This window comes from Chrysochloris asiatica, unplaced genomic scaffold (assembly GCF_000296735.1).
Source record: "Chrysochloris asiatica unplaced genomic scaffold, ChrAsi1.0 scaffold00221, whole genome shotgun sequence".
In the NCBI taxonomy this organism is placed as follows: Eukaryota; Metazoa; Chordata; class Mammalia; order Afrosoricida; family Chrysochloridae; genus Chrysochloris; species Chrysochloris asiatica.
Window position 1 is genome coordinate 5,123,075 of NW_006408739.1, and position 17,524 is coordinate 5,140,598.

A 17,524-nucleotide genomic window follows, 5' to 3' on the forward strand; every position below is an offset into this window, starting at 1 on the left:
AAAAAAAAAAAAAACTTTACACACTAAGGCATCCTCTACTGCTGGACATTTAGGTAGTTTCTAATTGCTCAATATGAAAAGCTCTTTAAAGGGTCCTCTCCTCCCAATGTGGCCACAAAAGTGGCTCACAGAAGTTCCAAACCACCAACTAAACAAACTGGAAAACCAACTGAAAATTGATTTTGATCTAACTTCTGCCACTTCAGAAATCCTCTCATCATCTATCTGCCCACTTCAGACTGGCCTGTACCCTCCTCTTTGGGGTCATCTGGAACGCACTCTCAGAATCCTCTCCTTTTTCCTTCTCTCATACAATGTTCCCTGTTCCCTAGAGCACATCCTGATTGTGGGTGTATGGGGGAAGAAACTTCCCAAACCATCCCCAGCCCCCAACTGGTATTTCAAAAACACATGGGCCTTTATTTCGACAATTAAATTCCTGTTTCTGCAGAAACTGGGTCCAACTCAACTTCCAGCACTAGAAGCAACTTGGCTTGCAGCAGCATCCTCTCGACGGAGACAATGCATAGTTTCCCCTCTCCTTCAGAAAGCACTGTACACATCACAAGGGTTAATAGCCTAATTCTTTGCTATCTCCCCCCGAGCCACATTCATCACAAGACACCCTGCCCAGGATGGCAAGAATGAGAGGTTATTGTTAAGGCAGAATGAATGAGACAATGTGTGGTTCTGTTCTTCTGACCTGACAATGTGACCGAGGCAGGGGCGCTGTGACCAGGCAGGGGCACCGGCTGGCTACCCTGCCTCCTGGCACAGCTGCCTCTAAGGCTCAGGAGCCTTTCCTCCCAGAGCCCTCCCCTTCAGAAGCACCAGTGGGCGCTGATGAAGTCCGTGAGAAGTAGGACATTAGATCTGGTTCCTGGCTGTCCTTGTCTAGCCCAGGTAGCACTGAGACTGGAGTGAGGATCAGCTTTTTCTCTGCTAAAATATAAACTGTGGTAAGTTTCTGAGAATGAGGTGCCACAGCGAGGACACCAGATGCACAAGCAGCTTGGGAAACCTCAGTTGCTTCCATCCTAAATCATGAATCAGGCATTTGAGAAATTGTGAGTCACGGCATTTGCACACCAAGAACAGTAGCACACCCCGTTCCATCAGGAACTACACTGTGTCCCCCCAGTAACTGCATGGAAGGGGTGCTTCTCTGCAGGTGTATATGGACAGCACGTTTTCTCACAGAAGTGATTCAAATGCATACTGTACTTTCTGGAGAAATTATGTTTTGCAGAGTTGATGATGAAGACTTCTCTCAAAGACCAAAGCAAGAGTCAAAAGAAAAGGCCACAGAAGAAACTAGAATCCTTCTCTTCAGAGGTCAAAGGATTGTTCTACCCAGCAGCTCCTAACAGTAGGGTAAGGAGGTTCCAGGAAGTTCCTGGAGGTCAAGGAAAGGGCAAGGGCTTCTTTGTGGCACTCTGGACTTTCATTCAAAAAAAAAAAAAAAAAAACAAGAAACCCAGCTAAAAGAACCCCAAACACAAGATACAGTTTCAGGGAACATCTCAGACTCACTCTGCAGCCACCACCTGGGGGATGGGCTCGTCCAGTAGTTCCAGGCTGTGCAGGATCCAATAGCAGAGCCATGGGCGGCTGGCATCCAGACACTGTGACAGGAAGAAGGGAGAAAACACCCGTACTCAGAGTCAATCGGAGGCACTGCTGCAAGGGGGTGGAGGGCCCCTGTGAACAAGAATCAGTAAAGGAGGCTAAGCTGGGAGATCAAATGATCACAGAGAAGGCTAACAAGGCAAAGAACTTTACCTTGGACCTGGGGGTTCCTTCTCTGCAGGTGTCAGCAGAAGGCCTACCCGAGGACTTCTTATCAAGATCACCAAGTGCTGCCATGTCCTCAGTGTAGACCCAAGGAGATATGAGGCTGAGTCAAAAATTATCTGGCTGTAGAATTTACTTTAATCAACTTTTAGAAAAGACAAATACATCATTTTTTCAACATAATATCCTTGCTTTTCAATACACTTTGTCCATCTGTCAACAAACTTTCATATTCCCTTAATAAAAAATGTTTTAGACTTGAGCTGAGAGCCACAAATTCACCACTATCTTTCACTTCTTCATCAGAGGTGAATCTTCGTCCTTAAAGGGCTGCTTTCAGGGGACCAAACAGGTGACGGTTCAATCGAGCAGGATCAGGACTATGGGAGGATGCTTTAACACCTCCAAAGGTTTTTGCAGAGTGTCAACAGTGTGGACAGAGGTGTGAGGATGTGCACTGTCATGCAAGATCACTAATGCCTTTGGATAGCAGTCCTCTAGGTTTAATCCCAAGTTTAAACTTTAACTCTTCAGTGAACATCTCACTGTAATGAGCATTGTTGACTGTTGAACCTTTTTTCCTGTCAGTGTCCCAATACTGGCCCTTAAGAATTCCAGAAAACTATAAACATCAATTTTTCAGCTGACAGCTGACTTTTGACCTTTTTCTTGGTCGATGATTGAGGCTGCTTCCATCCCATAGTCTGCCATTTACTCTCAGGCTCGTAGTTAAGAATCCATGTCTCATCACCAGTAACGATTTTTTTTTAAAGGAACCTTTCTTTGCCTTCCTTCTAATATCGGTCCAAATTTTGTTTGCAGATGTCCAAACCCTTCTGTTTATACTCTCCCGTGAGTTGTTTTGATACCCATCTTGCACAAATTTTTCTAAACCCAAGTCTGTCGTGGATTATTTCCTAGGCAGAGCCATGGCTGATTTGCAAATGATTTGCCACATAATCCACTGTCACTCATCTATTCCACAGATTCATTTCATATGCACACTCAGTGTTGTTATCAGCTGAGCATTTTAATATAACTGGAGTGTGGATAATTTTTGACTCACCGTCAAATCACCTCAGGAACAGACTTCCTGGATGAACTCACTCACTGATTCCAGAAGTTTTTACTAAGTATGTACCTGTGTCAAGCAAGCACTGGGGGCATGATATCGAATACAACTGGGACCCTGTTGAGATGCTCAGGATGTAGATAGTGTTGTGACTATATAGATATTTTTGGTCTTCCTGAAATAAGACGGAGTAGATCACATACAAAGACATAACTGGGTGAGGGCTGTTAACAGGCAGTATAACTCACAGAAGACAGTAACTCCGACGGGAGCTGGAGAAGGTGTCCACAGGTGATATATGAACAGACCTTAATTTTAATCCATGCCAGAAATATTTATTGAACATTCAAGGCTAGGTAGGGCAGGTAGCATGACTATCCCAGTTTTACAGACTGTTGTTGTTAATTGCCATGAATCATTTCCAACTCATAGTGACCCTGTATAGGGTTTCCAAGGAGCGCCTGATGAGTTTGAACTGTTGACCTTGTGGTTCAAACCGACCCCATGGTGCTTCTCCTACAGTGCCACACCAGGACTTCAGAGTTTTAAGATTACAAGTCTATAAATGAGGTCCAGATGATAAAGACAGTAAATGAGGAGCATAGTGGCTCCATACAGTAAGCACTTGGCTGTGAACCAAAAAGTCTGCAGTTTGAGCTCGCCCGCTGCCCCACAGGAGAAAAATGAAGTTTCTGCTCCTGTGAAGATTTAAAGCCTCAGAAACCCTATACAGGGTGGCTGTGAGTTGGATAGCACAAATGTCAGCGCTAAGATCCCACCCAGTCCACCCACCCAGTTTGAGCTCTTTCCATGGGCTCAAGCGTCCGTCCATCTTCCTCAACACACTGTACATCCAGAGCTGAGGCAGTTTGCTAGCTCACCACCTGGGGGCAGTCTGCTGTGGGCACTGATGACAGAGCTATGGATTCGGCCTGCTTGAGTTTGAATCCCTGCTCCTCCTATCAGCTAAGTGCCTTTGGACAAACTACTTATCTTGCTAAGCCTGTTTCCTTATCCATAAAAAAAAATTAAAAACTTATCTCATATAGTACTTGTGAGGATTAAATTAGATAATGCACTTTAAGTTTTAGTTCCCGTTCCAATAAGTCATTCATTGTCTGGTAGTAATTTTTCTTAGGGCTGACTGGGCTCTAATCACTGATGACTTGAATCAAAGATTGGAAACTGAGAGCACACAAGCCTGATGTAACCATGGATGTGCTTTGCTTGCAATGTTTTGTTTGCTTATTTAGAATTAGTTACAACATCTCAGTACTAGAAAATTCACAGAAAAATCTGGACTCCTGGCTTTATTTGAAAAAAGAAGAGAAGATCTTGTCATTGTGGGTCTGTGTTTCTGCAGAGAACCAAGTGATGGGAACAGAGGAAAAGCCTGGGGCTTCCAGTTTGCCTCAGTTTCCAACCAGCCCACTTTATCTATTTATGCCCTACAGGCATCTGAGTTTGCAAACCCAGACTTACAGCCTCCTCCCCAAATAAGAAGCCAATGAAAAGCAGAGCTGATCTATGTGCAGTGAGGCATGAGGGCTGGATACCTCCCATTTCATTCCAGTCAGCCCCATTCCTCATACCGGAGGTCACTCTATGGAACAGAGTGCAAGCAGTACTCTCTGGGATTTCTACACTGGTCACCTGGGCAGTATAGAAATTAGATCAATAACAGGGCAAAGAAGCCCTAGTGTCACAACATTAAGTGCTTGAATGCTAATCAAATGGTTAGTGGTTCAAACCCACCAGTGGCTCCACGGAAGACCTGGTGATCTGCTTCTGTAAAGATTACAGCCTAGAAAACCTTCTGAGATAGTTCTATTATGTCACATGGAGTTGTTTCCATCAGACTTGACGCAACAGCATGTAACAAAGAGTTAGGGATATATGATATGAACAGAAAACTTCAGCTAGCTGTTAAGGGATGTTTGCCACTTTAAAGTAAAGGGACCCAGTTCCTGCCAGGGCCACATGGTCTACGGGATGAACCTGCCAACAGGTCAGGCTCCTCTGTCTTTCGGACTTGAACAGGGAAAAAAGAGAAGACTTGGCTAACGCTTGACAGAATGAGTTCCTGGGCAATGTGTTACCTCATAGGCATCTGTCAGCTGTCGAAGACCTCTTTTCAGATAATGGAAGTGCTTCTCCCTCTGCAAAATAAGCCTGGAAAGACAAAGAGCACGTAAGCCTATTCTCATAGTTTATGCTTCCAACCCTACAGAACACACATGCGCACACACGCTCTCAGCACATCCCCAGCAGTTACTGGATGGACACAGAGTAAACCTTTACCTCAAAGGGCAGCTAAACCAGGACAAAGAGCAGCATCCAAATCTCCAGAGTGTCTGAAAACCATGCTGGCAAAAAGTCACCTTCCACAGAATCTCCACTGAGTAGTAGCCAATCTGTCTAGGCGGGGCTGATGAAATGAAATGCAGATGGGTCTCTTGTGGTACAACAGTAAATAATTGTCATCAGGACTGCTTGTGAGGGTTGGAAATGTAAAGGTAGATGTTTTGTAGCAATGAGGGGAGTGATTAACATTTCAGCCTAGGAGTGGAGGTCCCTGGGATGATCAAGGAAGAACGGAGAGCGGGACCCCACCCAGAGTAGCAGTGATGCCAAAGATGGAGGCAGAGATGATGACGTGGAGAGATGGAGCAGTTGGGACTTTAGACACAGAGAGGGAGAGGGGCTGTGTATTGACGACCGGGGGGCAGGCTTGCAGTGTATATACCCTTTGGTTGGTTGATGATGCATGGAGGAGATTGTAACCATGGCAATGAAATGCTATACGATAGGATGAGTGTAAAGCTAATGTTCTCCCATGTAAACTATCACATAATTCACAATAAAACATTAAAAAAACAACAACAAAAAGTCACCTTCCAGACCTCAGTGAGCAGAAGTAGTAGTGACGACCTGCCAAGAAAGGTTCTCCAGGGCCTAACTATTCTCGAATAGCTTCTGGCTCCTCATCTTACAAACAGCTGCCACGTTTCTAAGCTTTGCCACTGCCCTGACTTGGTTACCTGCTGCCATTTCATAGCCAGTGCCTCTAGAATAACTTCTCCGATGCCTGAGTTTCTACTCTGCTCACCTGCCCCTCAGTTACCTTCCACATGCAGACCCACAGCTCCAGCCTGAGGATCATGTTTGTATCTGCGACCAGGTGCTCTCCTTGGCACTGATGCCAGCAAGACTAATTTTGAGATAGAACATGCCAACATGCCACCCATGACCACCTGCATGGGCAGTAGGAGAAGGTGCAGAAGCTGTGCATCTTGCTTGGTCCTGTAGGGAGGTGCCTATGTGGTCACCTGACAACACACTGTTGATTCCAACTTCTGGTGACCCTACAGGACAGAACAGAACCGCCCCACGGGGCTTCAGAGACTAAATCTTTATGGGAGCATATAGCCTCATCTTTCTCCCAAGGAGCGACTGGTGGTTTTGAACCACTGACCTTACAGTTAGCAACGCAGGACTTAATCCAAAGTGCCACCAGAGCTTCTTGTAAAGAAGAAAGATGCCTAGAATGCCAAGACATTCACTCTGTGCAGTGTTGTTGTTGTTAAGCGCCACCAAGTTGGTTCCGACTCACAGAGAACCTGTATACTGTTTCCAAAGCTGTAAATCTAAGGGAGCAGAAAGCTTCATCTGCTTCTTGTGGAGCAAGTGGTGGGCTTGAACTGCTGACTTTATGGTTCACAGTCTAGTGCTTATCCTTAGAGCCACTGCACTGTGTGGTGTAGTGAGTTATTTAATGTCTCTTTCAGTCACAGTCTTTAAAAACTTCCACAAAATGACATTTTCCTATTAGGTCTGAGTTAGAAGGTGGGGGAAGATGCTGATAGAGTACAAGGTTCACTTGCGAGTGATTGTGAGCAGGACTGTGATTGTAAACACCTGGAGATCTAATGCGGTGGGAGCTGGTCAATGTTACCATCCTGCTGAGTTTCACACAAGCCCTCTTAGAAGCAGGAGGTGGGCAGCTAGTATCATTAAAGAACCAGCAGTGGAACATGTCCTTTGGACCCAGCGATCCCTGCACATTGAACCTCCTCGACCTAGGGACAGAAAGCTGTGACACCTGAGGAGTGGCAGAAGAGCAACAGCAGCAGCAGAACCAAGAGCCAGAGCACACGACAGAGCGATTGAGCCAAGAAAAGCTGAGTGACTTTGAAGGGTAGGAAGCTTGCTTGCAGAGTGGGGTGCCTCAAGGTACTTAGTAGGGTGGAGCTAGGTTTGCTGATCCAGGGAGCTAGAGCCTTGTGATGGATTGGTGTGTTCTATGGATATTTATTAGCTTCCAGAAAAGAGCTTTGTAACATTGCCCAGACAGAGGCCTGCTGATGGGCAGGATGGTAACATTGACCAGCGCCCTCATTAGATTTCCAGGTGTTTACAATCACAATCCTGCTCACAGGCTGCCGAGAGGCTGTCTTGACTGGAAGAACGGTGCCCTGAACATTTCTGACCCTGAATTATAAAACCTGTTAACTTGCCTCCTAAGTCCCCTAACTGTGAGTTGGATGGTTGGTTGGTTATGTGCCGTGGAGTCGGTTCCGACTCATAGCGACCCTGTACAGGGTACAGGGTTTCCAAGGCTATAAATATGGGAGCAGAAAGCCTCATCTTTCTTCCATGGAACAGCTGGTAGTTTCAAACTGCTGACCTTGAGGTTCACAGCCCAATTCGTAACCACTACACTACCACAGCTCCTTATAACTGTGATTACTGTCTCCGAACTCTGTGTGGCCCCTGCCATGGATTCTCGCACCCAGTGGAGTAGAGTGTGCTGTGGGAGGGATGGTTGGTGCTACACTTCTGTCCACGCTGCTCGTTGATTATAGAAAAAAAGCAACGCAGGAACGCAGCATTCCCTTTCCTAGATAAATTCAACACAGCTTTATCAAACTCCCGCTGCACCATCACAGAAGACGAAACCCTCGAATAAATCTACTATAGTCCTGAGAAGAATACAAGTACAGAATTGGGTAGGTTTCAAAAATGAAGAACTGATAAAAGGCTACTACTATGGCTCAAAACAATGGGGGGAACTACCCTTCTTAAGAAAAGAGTGATCAGGAAGGGCTAAGAGAAGAGGTAGAACTTGTGGTGGGTGGGCAGCCCTGGTGGAGAGAGAATGATTTTACAGGGAGAGGTGGAGAGGAGGAGATGAAGCAGGAAGGGTAGTTGTTCCAAAAGAACACCAACAAGGTACAGAGCAAAGCTAGCTATTCCAGAGCAGAACTTTCAATACCAGTGGAAATGTTCTCCACCTCTGCTGTCTCCTAGAGCTGCTGCCAGCCACATGTGATTACTGACCTCTTGAAATCTGGCCACTCTGACAAAGGAATTGAGTTCCTAAGTTTATTTTTTATGTTTAAATAAGCAGGAGTAACTAGTGGAGCAACAAGTATAAAAGTGTAAAAGAATAACAGGTGGGGGCCATTGGGCCAGAATATTATAAAATATGGTGGAAAAGGCAGCCAGGGCTCCATTTATGGAGGTCTTGGATACTGAGGACTTTCTAGTTAATTTCGTAGGCAACGGGAAATCCGGCAGCTATTTTGTGCTGCGAATAAAATCACTAGTTAAGTGCTGTTGAGTCAGTTCCCTCTCCTAGTGATCCCATATATGGTTTCCAAGGAGAAGCTGGTAGGTTTGAACCACCGACCTTGTAGTTCACAGTCCAGTGCTTATCTTGCAGTACCACACCAGAAATGATTAGAACTGTGCTTTAAAATAAAGCCGCCAGCAATTGGTATTCAGTAGGTGTTCAGCTGGCACTGAAGTAGGAGGGCTGGATAAGAAGCTGTTGGAGTCAGCCAAGTGGGACGGACTTAGGGCCCAACCTAGCATGAGGATACAAGATAAACTGCTTCTGGACATGCGAATTTACGGCACTGGGAGCATACCCACAACAGGATGACAGAGGGGCTTCTGGAAACATTTAAAGCTCAGGAGAGAGATTCCGGTTACATCTACAGACAAGGAATCACTTATCCACACACAGGTAACAGGTGAAGTCACAGTAACAGATGAGAGAGCAAAGAGAAACATTTGACTCCAGAACTCCTTGAAGGACAAAAAGTCAGGGAAGGAGCGATACCAAGACACAGAAGGAAAACAATGACAATGTCATGGCAAGGCAATAAGGGAGACAAGAATTCCACGCATAAGACAGAGGCAAATGCTGTATTAAGATGGAGGGAAAAGAGGACAAACCACATAAAGACTGGTGACCCTCAGGGGAGTTCAGTGCAATGACATGAGCAAGCTTGACACTGCAAACAGTGATGACGGACAGGTCACAAAGAGAAGGCCAGACTCTCTCTTTCCACAAGGTCTAGTGGTATGTTAGGTAATCTAATGAGCTGAACAAAAGGATTACTAAGTAGCAGCAAAGGCCCAGCTGAGGCTGTTTAAACGTTTACGGAAACCAGGGAGTAACAGACACTATGATTTTAAAAAAATCTTGCTGGGACCCTTAACAGAAGCAGTGAGTGGACAACGGGGCTGCTGGAGTAAGGACTGGCAAGATGGGAAGAGGAGTGAGGGACGTGTGAGAGGTAAGTGAAATTGCTCACTCACGAGCTGGCCCTGGCTGGGCTGGTTGCAAACTAAGGCCAAGATGCTGGTACTAGATGAGAAGAATCAAGGGAGTTCAAGAGTCCATGCCAGCCCATGTAATAAGACTAGAATTTCAACTCCAAGCCTGATTTCTAACACTTAACTCAACCTCTTCACGGTGGGGTTTTTCTACACATTTTTTTTTTTTTTTTTTTTTTGCTGAAAAACAGGCAAGAAAATTCATAGATGCCAAATGCCTAGAGACGCTAACATCACAGGGGAAAGAAGGGAGAACACTCTGTACAAACTCATTTAGATGTGTTAGGCAGACTGCATTTAAAAGTGCCTTCAAACGCTAATATTCTGTGACCTTAACTCTAATGTTTGTGTGCTTCCACAAAGATTATCCCTATGAGGCAGATGAACTGTAGTCCTACAATGGCTATGACTTAAATGGTCCACTGCCAACAGGAAATACAAAGTGGGAGGAAAGGAAACCAGTAAAAAAGGAGTCGTACGTACTTCATTGGAAGGAGCTCTGGTAGCATAGTGGTCACGAATCGGGCTGAGAACCTTAAGGTAAGCAGTTCCGTGGGAGAAAGATGAGGCGTTCTGCTCCGGTAAAGATTTACAGCCTCAGAAACCCTGTACAGGGTCGCTATGAGTCAGAACCAACTCCACGGCACTTAACAACAACACCTTCATTGGAACCACCTGTTCAGCACAGCCGCTTATTTGACTACAGTGTAATTTGTGAGGAGCCTGTCTGTCTTCTACATCAATCACAATGCCTGACAGAGCAGGTTCTCAACATTTATTTACTGAATAAGTGAAAGTCTTCTAACCAAAAGGGACTGTTCTCCCTGGATACATATCCCTTCAATTTAAAGTAATCATACATTTCAGGTGTTGTTGTTAGGTGTCATCAACCCATAGCAACCCTATCTACAATAGACTGAAACACTGCATGGTCCCATACTATCCTCACAATTGTTGCTGAGTTTGAGTCCACTGGGTCAACATCTTGAGGGTTTTCCTTATATTTACTGACTTTTTGTCCCTTCCAGTTTTAAATCAGCTAGTATCCATCTGTTGTGTTTAAAAGACCACCTCTTGATCTATGTACAGGATTCATAAGAACAGTTAAATGTTGTGGAACTCCCATTCTTCAAAATGCTATCCATAGTTTGTTATGATCCACAGAGTTAAACATCTTTGCCTAGTCAGTGAAACCCAGGCAAACAATTCTCTAGTATTCTCTGCTTTCAGTCAAGATCCATCTGTCAGCAATGACATCCCTCATTGCAGGTCCTCTTCTGAATCCGGCTTAAACTTCTGGAAGTTTCCTATCAATGTACTGATGTTACTAATTAGCTTCAGCAAAATTCTACTTGCATGTGATTTGGGAATACTGTTCAATAATTTCTGCAATCTATTAAATGAAATGGCACAAATATGGATCTCATCCAGTTCGTTGGCCAGATAGTTGTCTCCCAGATTTCTTGATATAGGCGAGTGAGCACCTCCAGCACTGTATCCATTTGCTGAAACATTTCAGGTGGTATTCTGTTATTCCTGGAGCTTTGTTTTGTCTTCAGTGCAGCTTGGACTTCCTCATTATATGACTGATGCTTGATCATATGCTACCTCCTGAAGTGGCTGAACATCTATCAATTCTTACTGGTATAATAACTGTCTATTTCTTCTATCCTCTTTCGATGCTTCTTCCTACATACTTGAATATTTTACCCAGAGATCCCTTCAATATTGCAAATTAAGGCTTGAGTTTTCAATTCTTACAGCTTGAAAAATGTAGAGTGTCTTCTTCCCTGATGGTTTTCTAACTCCAGATATTTGCACATTTCATTTTACTTTGTCTTCCTTAGTCCTTTGAAATCTGTTCAGCTCTTCTATTTCATCACTTCTTCCTTTTGATTTAGCTATTCTATGTTTAAGAGTAAGTTTTAGTCTCTTCTGACATCCATTTTGGTCTTTTTAATGATCTGTTGCTTTCTTCATGTATGATGTCTTTGATATCATCCCACAACTCATCTGGTTTCAGTCATAAATGTTCAATGCATCAAATCTAATCTTGAGATGGTCTCTAAATTCAGGTGGGATATATTCAACGTTGTACTTTGGTTCTCCTGGACTTAATTTTCTTCAGTTTCAACTTGAACTTGTATAAGGTGCAATTGATGGTTTGATCCACAGCTGGCCCCATCCTTGTTCTGACTAAAGATACTGAGTTTGTCCATCTCTTTCCACCAATACTGACACTTTGACTCCTGTATAATTCCATCTGGTGAGGTCCATCTTTATAGGCACTGTTTTTGTTGTTGAAAAAACTGGTATTTGCGATGACTAAGCCATTGGCTTTGCAAAATTCTACCTACCATGTGCTCTCCACTATTTCTGTCACCAAAGTGCCAATATTTTCCAGCTACTGATCCTTCTTCATTTCTAACTTTTGCATTCTAGTCACCAGTAATTACAAATGCATCTTGTTTGCACGTTTGATCAATTTCAGACTGCAGAAGTTTGTAAAACCTCCAATTTCTTCATCTTTTAAATTACTGACTAGTGTATAACTTTGAATAATAATTGAGTAAATAGGAATATGTGTATTATCCTATGTTAAAGTACAATGCTAGTTTATAACATATCTTACAATGTTCTTTTTGACAATGGATGTGACACCATTCCTCTTCAATTTGTTATTCTTGGCATGGTAGATCATGATCGTCCAATTTAGAAAAGCCACTGATTGTCCGATTTAGAATATCTCACTAATGCCTAGATAAGAAATCTTTATATCTCATTTTTGACAACTGCCATGATTCCTAGATTCAGACTTCATACATTCCACGTTCTAATTATTCCTGGATATTTGCAGTTATTTCTTCTCATTTTGAGTCAACAAATGAAGCTCTTGACAGCTTTATTCTATCAAAGTCATTAAGGTCGACTCTTTTTTGAGAAGGTAGCTCTTCCCCACATATTTTGAATGCCTTCCAACTCAAGGGGCGTGCTCATCTGGGATTATATCAGACAATGTTCTGCTACCCATAAAGTTTCCATGGACTAATTTTTCCAGAAGTAGATTGGCACATCCTGCTTCCTAGTTTGCCTGAGTCTGGACATTCCACTGAAACTGTGGATGACCCCTGGCTAGTATCTGAAACAATAGTATCACAGCAACATGTGAGCACCAGAGTACAACAAACTGACAGACAAGATGTCCTCTCAGAGGAGAAGTTAAAATTCAGTCAGTGAAGGCAAGGAGAACAACGCTTAGAGTAGCATAGTGGTTACAAGTCAGGCTCCTAACCTGTTCGAGTCAGCAGTTCGAGACTACCAGCCCTTCTGCAGGAGAAAGATAAGACTTCCTGGTCCTGTAAAGATTTACAGCCTTGGCAACTCTATTCAGGGCCGCTATGAGTCGGAACCAAATCCAAGGCATACAACCATCTCCACTAAGTTAAGTATTTGCTCTGGTTCAGGGGCTGTTTCTATCAGGTCCCACCCATAAATCCCTCCCACAACTCCACACCCCAACCTCTCCTCTGCCCCCCTCCACTCCCACTGCAGGAGACCAATCAGCCAAAAGAGTTAACCTTTTCCTATTGGATTTAGTAACAGGAGAGCTGAATTAAGCAACTAAACAAATCCTTATTATTAAAAAATATATAGGAAGAAGGAATATTTTTCCTTGTCATCTTAGCACGCTTCTCACCTGACAATGGGCTTTTAAACTGCTAAAAAATGAAATACCTCAGGGGCAAATGCTTTTCTGTTTTCAGAGGGTAAGAGCTTCTGATTTATCCTCAGGATCCTGAAATGACAACTACCTAAAACCCCACCTACCTGGAAACAACTCATGGAGAGCCCTGGTGGATTACACGTTGGGCTGCTAACCACAAGGTCAGCAGTTCAAATTCACCATTCGCTCCGTGGGAGAGGGATGAGCCTTCCTGCTCCCATAAAGACTGTCTTGGAAACTCTATACAGAGAACCCTATACAGGTGGCTGTGAGTAGGAATTGACTCCATGGCACATAACCACCACCACCAATAGCTCTTCCCACATGAACAGCATGCACAGACAGGCCCCCTCAGGGTCCTGCTGGGGTGGGGGCTAAGTTCCTTTGGTCAATTTCATCTAAGATAATAAACTGTAGCCACGAGCAAGGGAAGAGAAATCTCGAGTGACCAGTTCCACAGTGAAAATCATTCATTCTCATCTGTTTAACATTTCTTTCTCTCTCACATGCTATTCCAAAATCTTAGGGAAGGTATTTGTTTCTTAAAGTGATTATGTATGTAGAGCTTCTAATTTCTCTCCTGAGGTTTATGATTCCTTTAAAATTGAAGGGACAAACATTCAGGGAGACAAGTCTCTATACCAAGAGTCTTATCATTATTCTTATTTCTATTCAAAAGCCATTTGATATCACAAAGACCAGGGACTGGAGGAACCCCGAGACTATGGCCCTTGGTCACCCTTCAAGCCTGTGGTTCAATTTTCAGCCAAGGAATCAATATGTTTATAGGGGAGGCAACAATACAGTGAGGCCAACCATGTGAGATCAAAAGGGCAGTATTTGCCCAAGGACAAATTCAGAAGGGTTAGGAAAGGAGAAGGAATGAAAACAAGCAACACAGGCAGGAAGTAGTACTATCCTGAAGGGATTACAATCAACATGAAACAGTGTATGAACTGTTCCACGTAACACTGATGTGCTCTGTAAACCTTCATCAATTCATAATAAAAAGTTAAAGTTCTTTGATTACGTGGAGCAGAACAGAACTGGTTCTATGCAGAGGGAGTAGGGGGCAGGCAGAGCTCAAGTGGATGAAGAGCACGGCTGTGTGACTGTGCAGAGGAAGGGGACAGGAGCTTTGGACACACTGAGTGTGTGTCACTGAGTGACAGTCAACTGCTTTTCTTGAGTTCCTGCAAAGTTCCATTCTTTTCAACCTCAAGGTATTAAGCACATGCTTCACCCTCTGCCTGGTGTTGTTAGGTGCCATCAAGTCAGTTCTGACTCACAGCAACCTTATGCACAACAGAACACTGCGCCATCCTCCCGACTGTTAAGCTTGAGCCTGTCGCTGCTGCCACCATGCCAATCCATCTTGTTGGGGCCTTCCTCTTTTTTTTTTTTTCCAACCTTCCACTTTACCAAGCATGCTGTCTTTCTAAAGGGTCTAGTCCCTCCTGATAACATGTCTGAATTTTGAGAGATCAAGCCTTCCCTTCCTGGCTTCTTAGGAGCATTCTGGCTGAACTTCTTCCAACACAGATTTGTCTGGCAGTCCTTAGGACTTTTAGTATTCATCAATACCGTAATTAAAATGCACTGATCCTTCTATGATCTTCTTTATTCATCGGCCAATTTTCACATGCATATGAGGCAACACCCTGGCTTGGGTCCGGTGTACCTTAGTCCTCAAACTGGTATCTTTGTTCTTGAAAACTTTAAAGAGGTCTTATGCAGCAGATTAGCCTAATGCAATACGTTTGTTTGATTTCTTGACTGCTGCTTCCCTAAGTGTTGATTGTGGAACCAAGCAAAGTGAATCTTTTCTCCATTTATTTACTGGTCAAGCGGTGGGGATTTTTTTTTTCCCCCCTTTTAACTGAAATGCAATCCATACTGTGGTCTTTTATCTTCATCAGTATTTCAAAGTCCTCTTCACTTTCAGCAAACAGGGTTCTTCAATCTACAAATCAAAGGTGGTTAATGAGTCTTCCTCCAATCTTTTATCACACTCTTCTTCATATAATCCAGCTCAGCATACAGACTGAACAAATATGGTCAAAGGATAAAACTCTGGCACACAGCTTTCCTGATTTTAAGCCATTTGGTATCCCCTTGTCCTGCTCGAACAACTGCCTTCTTGGTCTATGTAAAGGTTCTTCATGAGTACAATGATGTGTTCTGGAATACCCATTCTTCACAATGTGATCCATATTCTTTACTTTCAGCCAAGATCCATGTACCACCAGCAGTGATATCCCTAGTTCCACCTCCTCACCTGAAGCTGACTTGAATTTCTAGCAATCTCTGTCAATGTACTGTTGCAACTATTTTTGAATGATCTTCAGCAAAATTTTACTTGCATGTGATATTAATGATACTGTTCAATGATTTCCGCATTCTGTTGGGTCACCTCTTTTTTTGGAATGGGAACAAATATGAATCTCTTCCAATCAGTTGGCCAGGTAGCTGTCTTCCAAATTTCCTGACATGGATGAGTGGACACCTCCAGTGCTGCATCAGTTTGTTGAAATATTTCAATTTGTATTCTGTCAATTGCTGGAGACTTGTTTTTCACCAATGTCTGTAACACTCCAAAAACCCCACACCAAACCCACTGTCATCAAGTCCGTTCCAACTCACAGTGATCCTGTTTCAGGGTTTCCAAGGCTGTAAATCTGAAAAGGAGCAAAAAGCCTTATCGTTCTCCCAGGTGAGTTTGAACTACCAACCTTGCAGTTAGCAGTGCTTATCTTATGTTGTTGTTGCTCAGTGCCCTTGAGTCGGTTCTGAACCATAGCAACTCTGTATAGGGTTTCAGAGGAATGGCTGCTGAACTTGAATAACTTCGCAGTCAGTTAGTGCAGTCCAGTGCATTAACCCACAGAGCCACACCAGGACTCGGTGCTGATCCTATGGCTCCCTGTAATGCCCCGCATCCTCTAAACTAGACAAGTCCTACTCACTCTCTAGGTTTCAACCTAGTTGGTTACTTTTTCTGAGAGGCTTTTCCTGACTTCCCATCCTAAATTACAGCCCCCTGTTAATCTCTGTGGGAGAGAACAATCATGTTCTTCCTTCTGATACTCATTCCACTGGTAAGTGTGTATCTGTGCCTATTTGAATAATGTGCACAGCTGGCAGGGCCAGGGCCAGTTTCATCCACTCCTGTTCCCCTGGAGCTCAGCAATATGCCCAGCCCACAGGAAACCCTCTGGATCCTGTGCCTGAATCAGTGAATGATGAACTATCTTTAGATGAGTATGGCAGAGCAGGATGAGAGCAAACCTGGGCCATTCCCAAGAACTGAGCCTTTGGTCGGGAGAGACAAGCGGATTCAGTTCATTGTGTGCGCTGTGTATGCCTGAAAACTTTTTAAACCCACTATAGCCAACGGCTTCTCCAACCAAAAAGTAAGTGTTTGCGGGCATGTAAACATTAATTAAGTGACTTGAGGGACGGTGGAGTGAAAGATAAACTTAATTTTAAGGGTACTGGTGGGGGGAATGACAGAAGCAAGTTTGAACTACTCAAGATTTGAGAAATTCTAAAAGAATGTTACTTATAGAAAAGGTTACACAAGCACCTGTGTGAGTGCTGCTTTTTAACCTTGAACTGAGTCTTCTGGCTTCTGAGCCTCTGTCTACACTTAACCTCCAGTGCTCTATTAACATAGGGACATTAGCAAGACTTCTCACTTCTGTGGAGGGCCAGGCCGCTCAGCCCAAGAGAAAACAAGTTTAAAATTATGTGTGAGTATACATGTATCTTAAACACTTCAGATTTCTCACTAGAGCAAATATAACAAATAAGGTAACAGGTACAAAAAGAGTAAATTCATAAGCATGTGGAACTACAGGAAAGGGAAAATTAATGAGTATGTGGGAAAGCAGGGTATTGATAAACAAATCTGTTTAAAAGTACAACGCAGAGGATGCATGTTTCAGTCTTAGGATACAAGAACAATCCTTTCTGGGAAGGGGAGTGATTGTATATGCAGCACCAATGTTCAAATTCAGACTTGGATTTCAGCCAAAATCTACTATGTATTCCTGACATCCCTGAGTCTGTTCATGATCACTGGTCCTAAGAGTATGTGTAATTCAATCAGAGCTGGTCAGCACAATGACCACAGAGAGACAAACAAGCCCTGTCATCTAGAGTCACTGCTAATATCTGAATATTCACTGCCACTAACAGTTAAGGTTTTCTTCTTACATGCTCATGTCAGACTTTCAAAATCTGGCTGTTAAATGTTAAATATTAACATTATGGTAATCATTTAGAATTCTGATACATTTTCAGAC

General features: G+C 43.6%; 1 protein-coding gene across 1 annotated transcript in view; it reads right to left on the bottom strand.

The window, feature by feature from the left end:
* FNTB (farnesyltransferase, CAAX box, beta) overlaps nt 1-17,524 on the bottom strand; it is a 126,907-nt gene that overhangs the window by 62,095 nt on the left and 47,288 nt on the right. Inside the window, exons 3-4 of the mRNA XM_006873060.1 lie at nt 4,966-5,038; nt 1,534-1,625 (exon numbers count right to left, since the gene is read on the bottom strand). Coding sequence (XP_006873122.1) covers nt 1,534-1,625; nt 4,966-5,038 — 165 coding nt within the window. The remainder of the gene's footprint in view (nt 1-1,533; nt 1,626-4,965; nt 5,039-17,524) is intronic.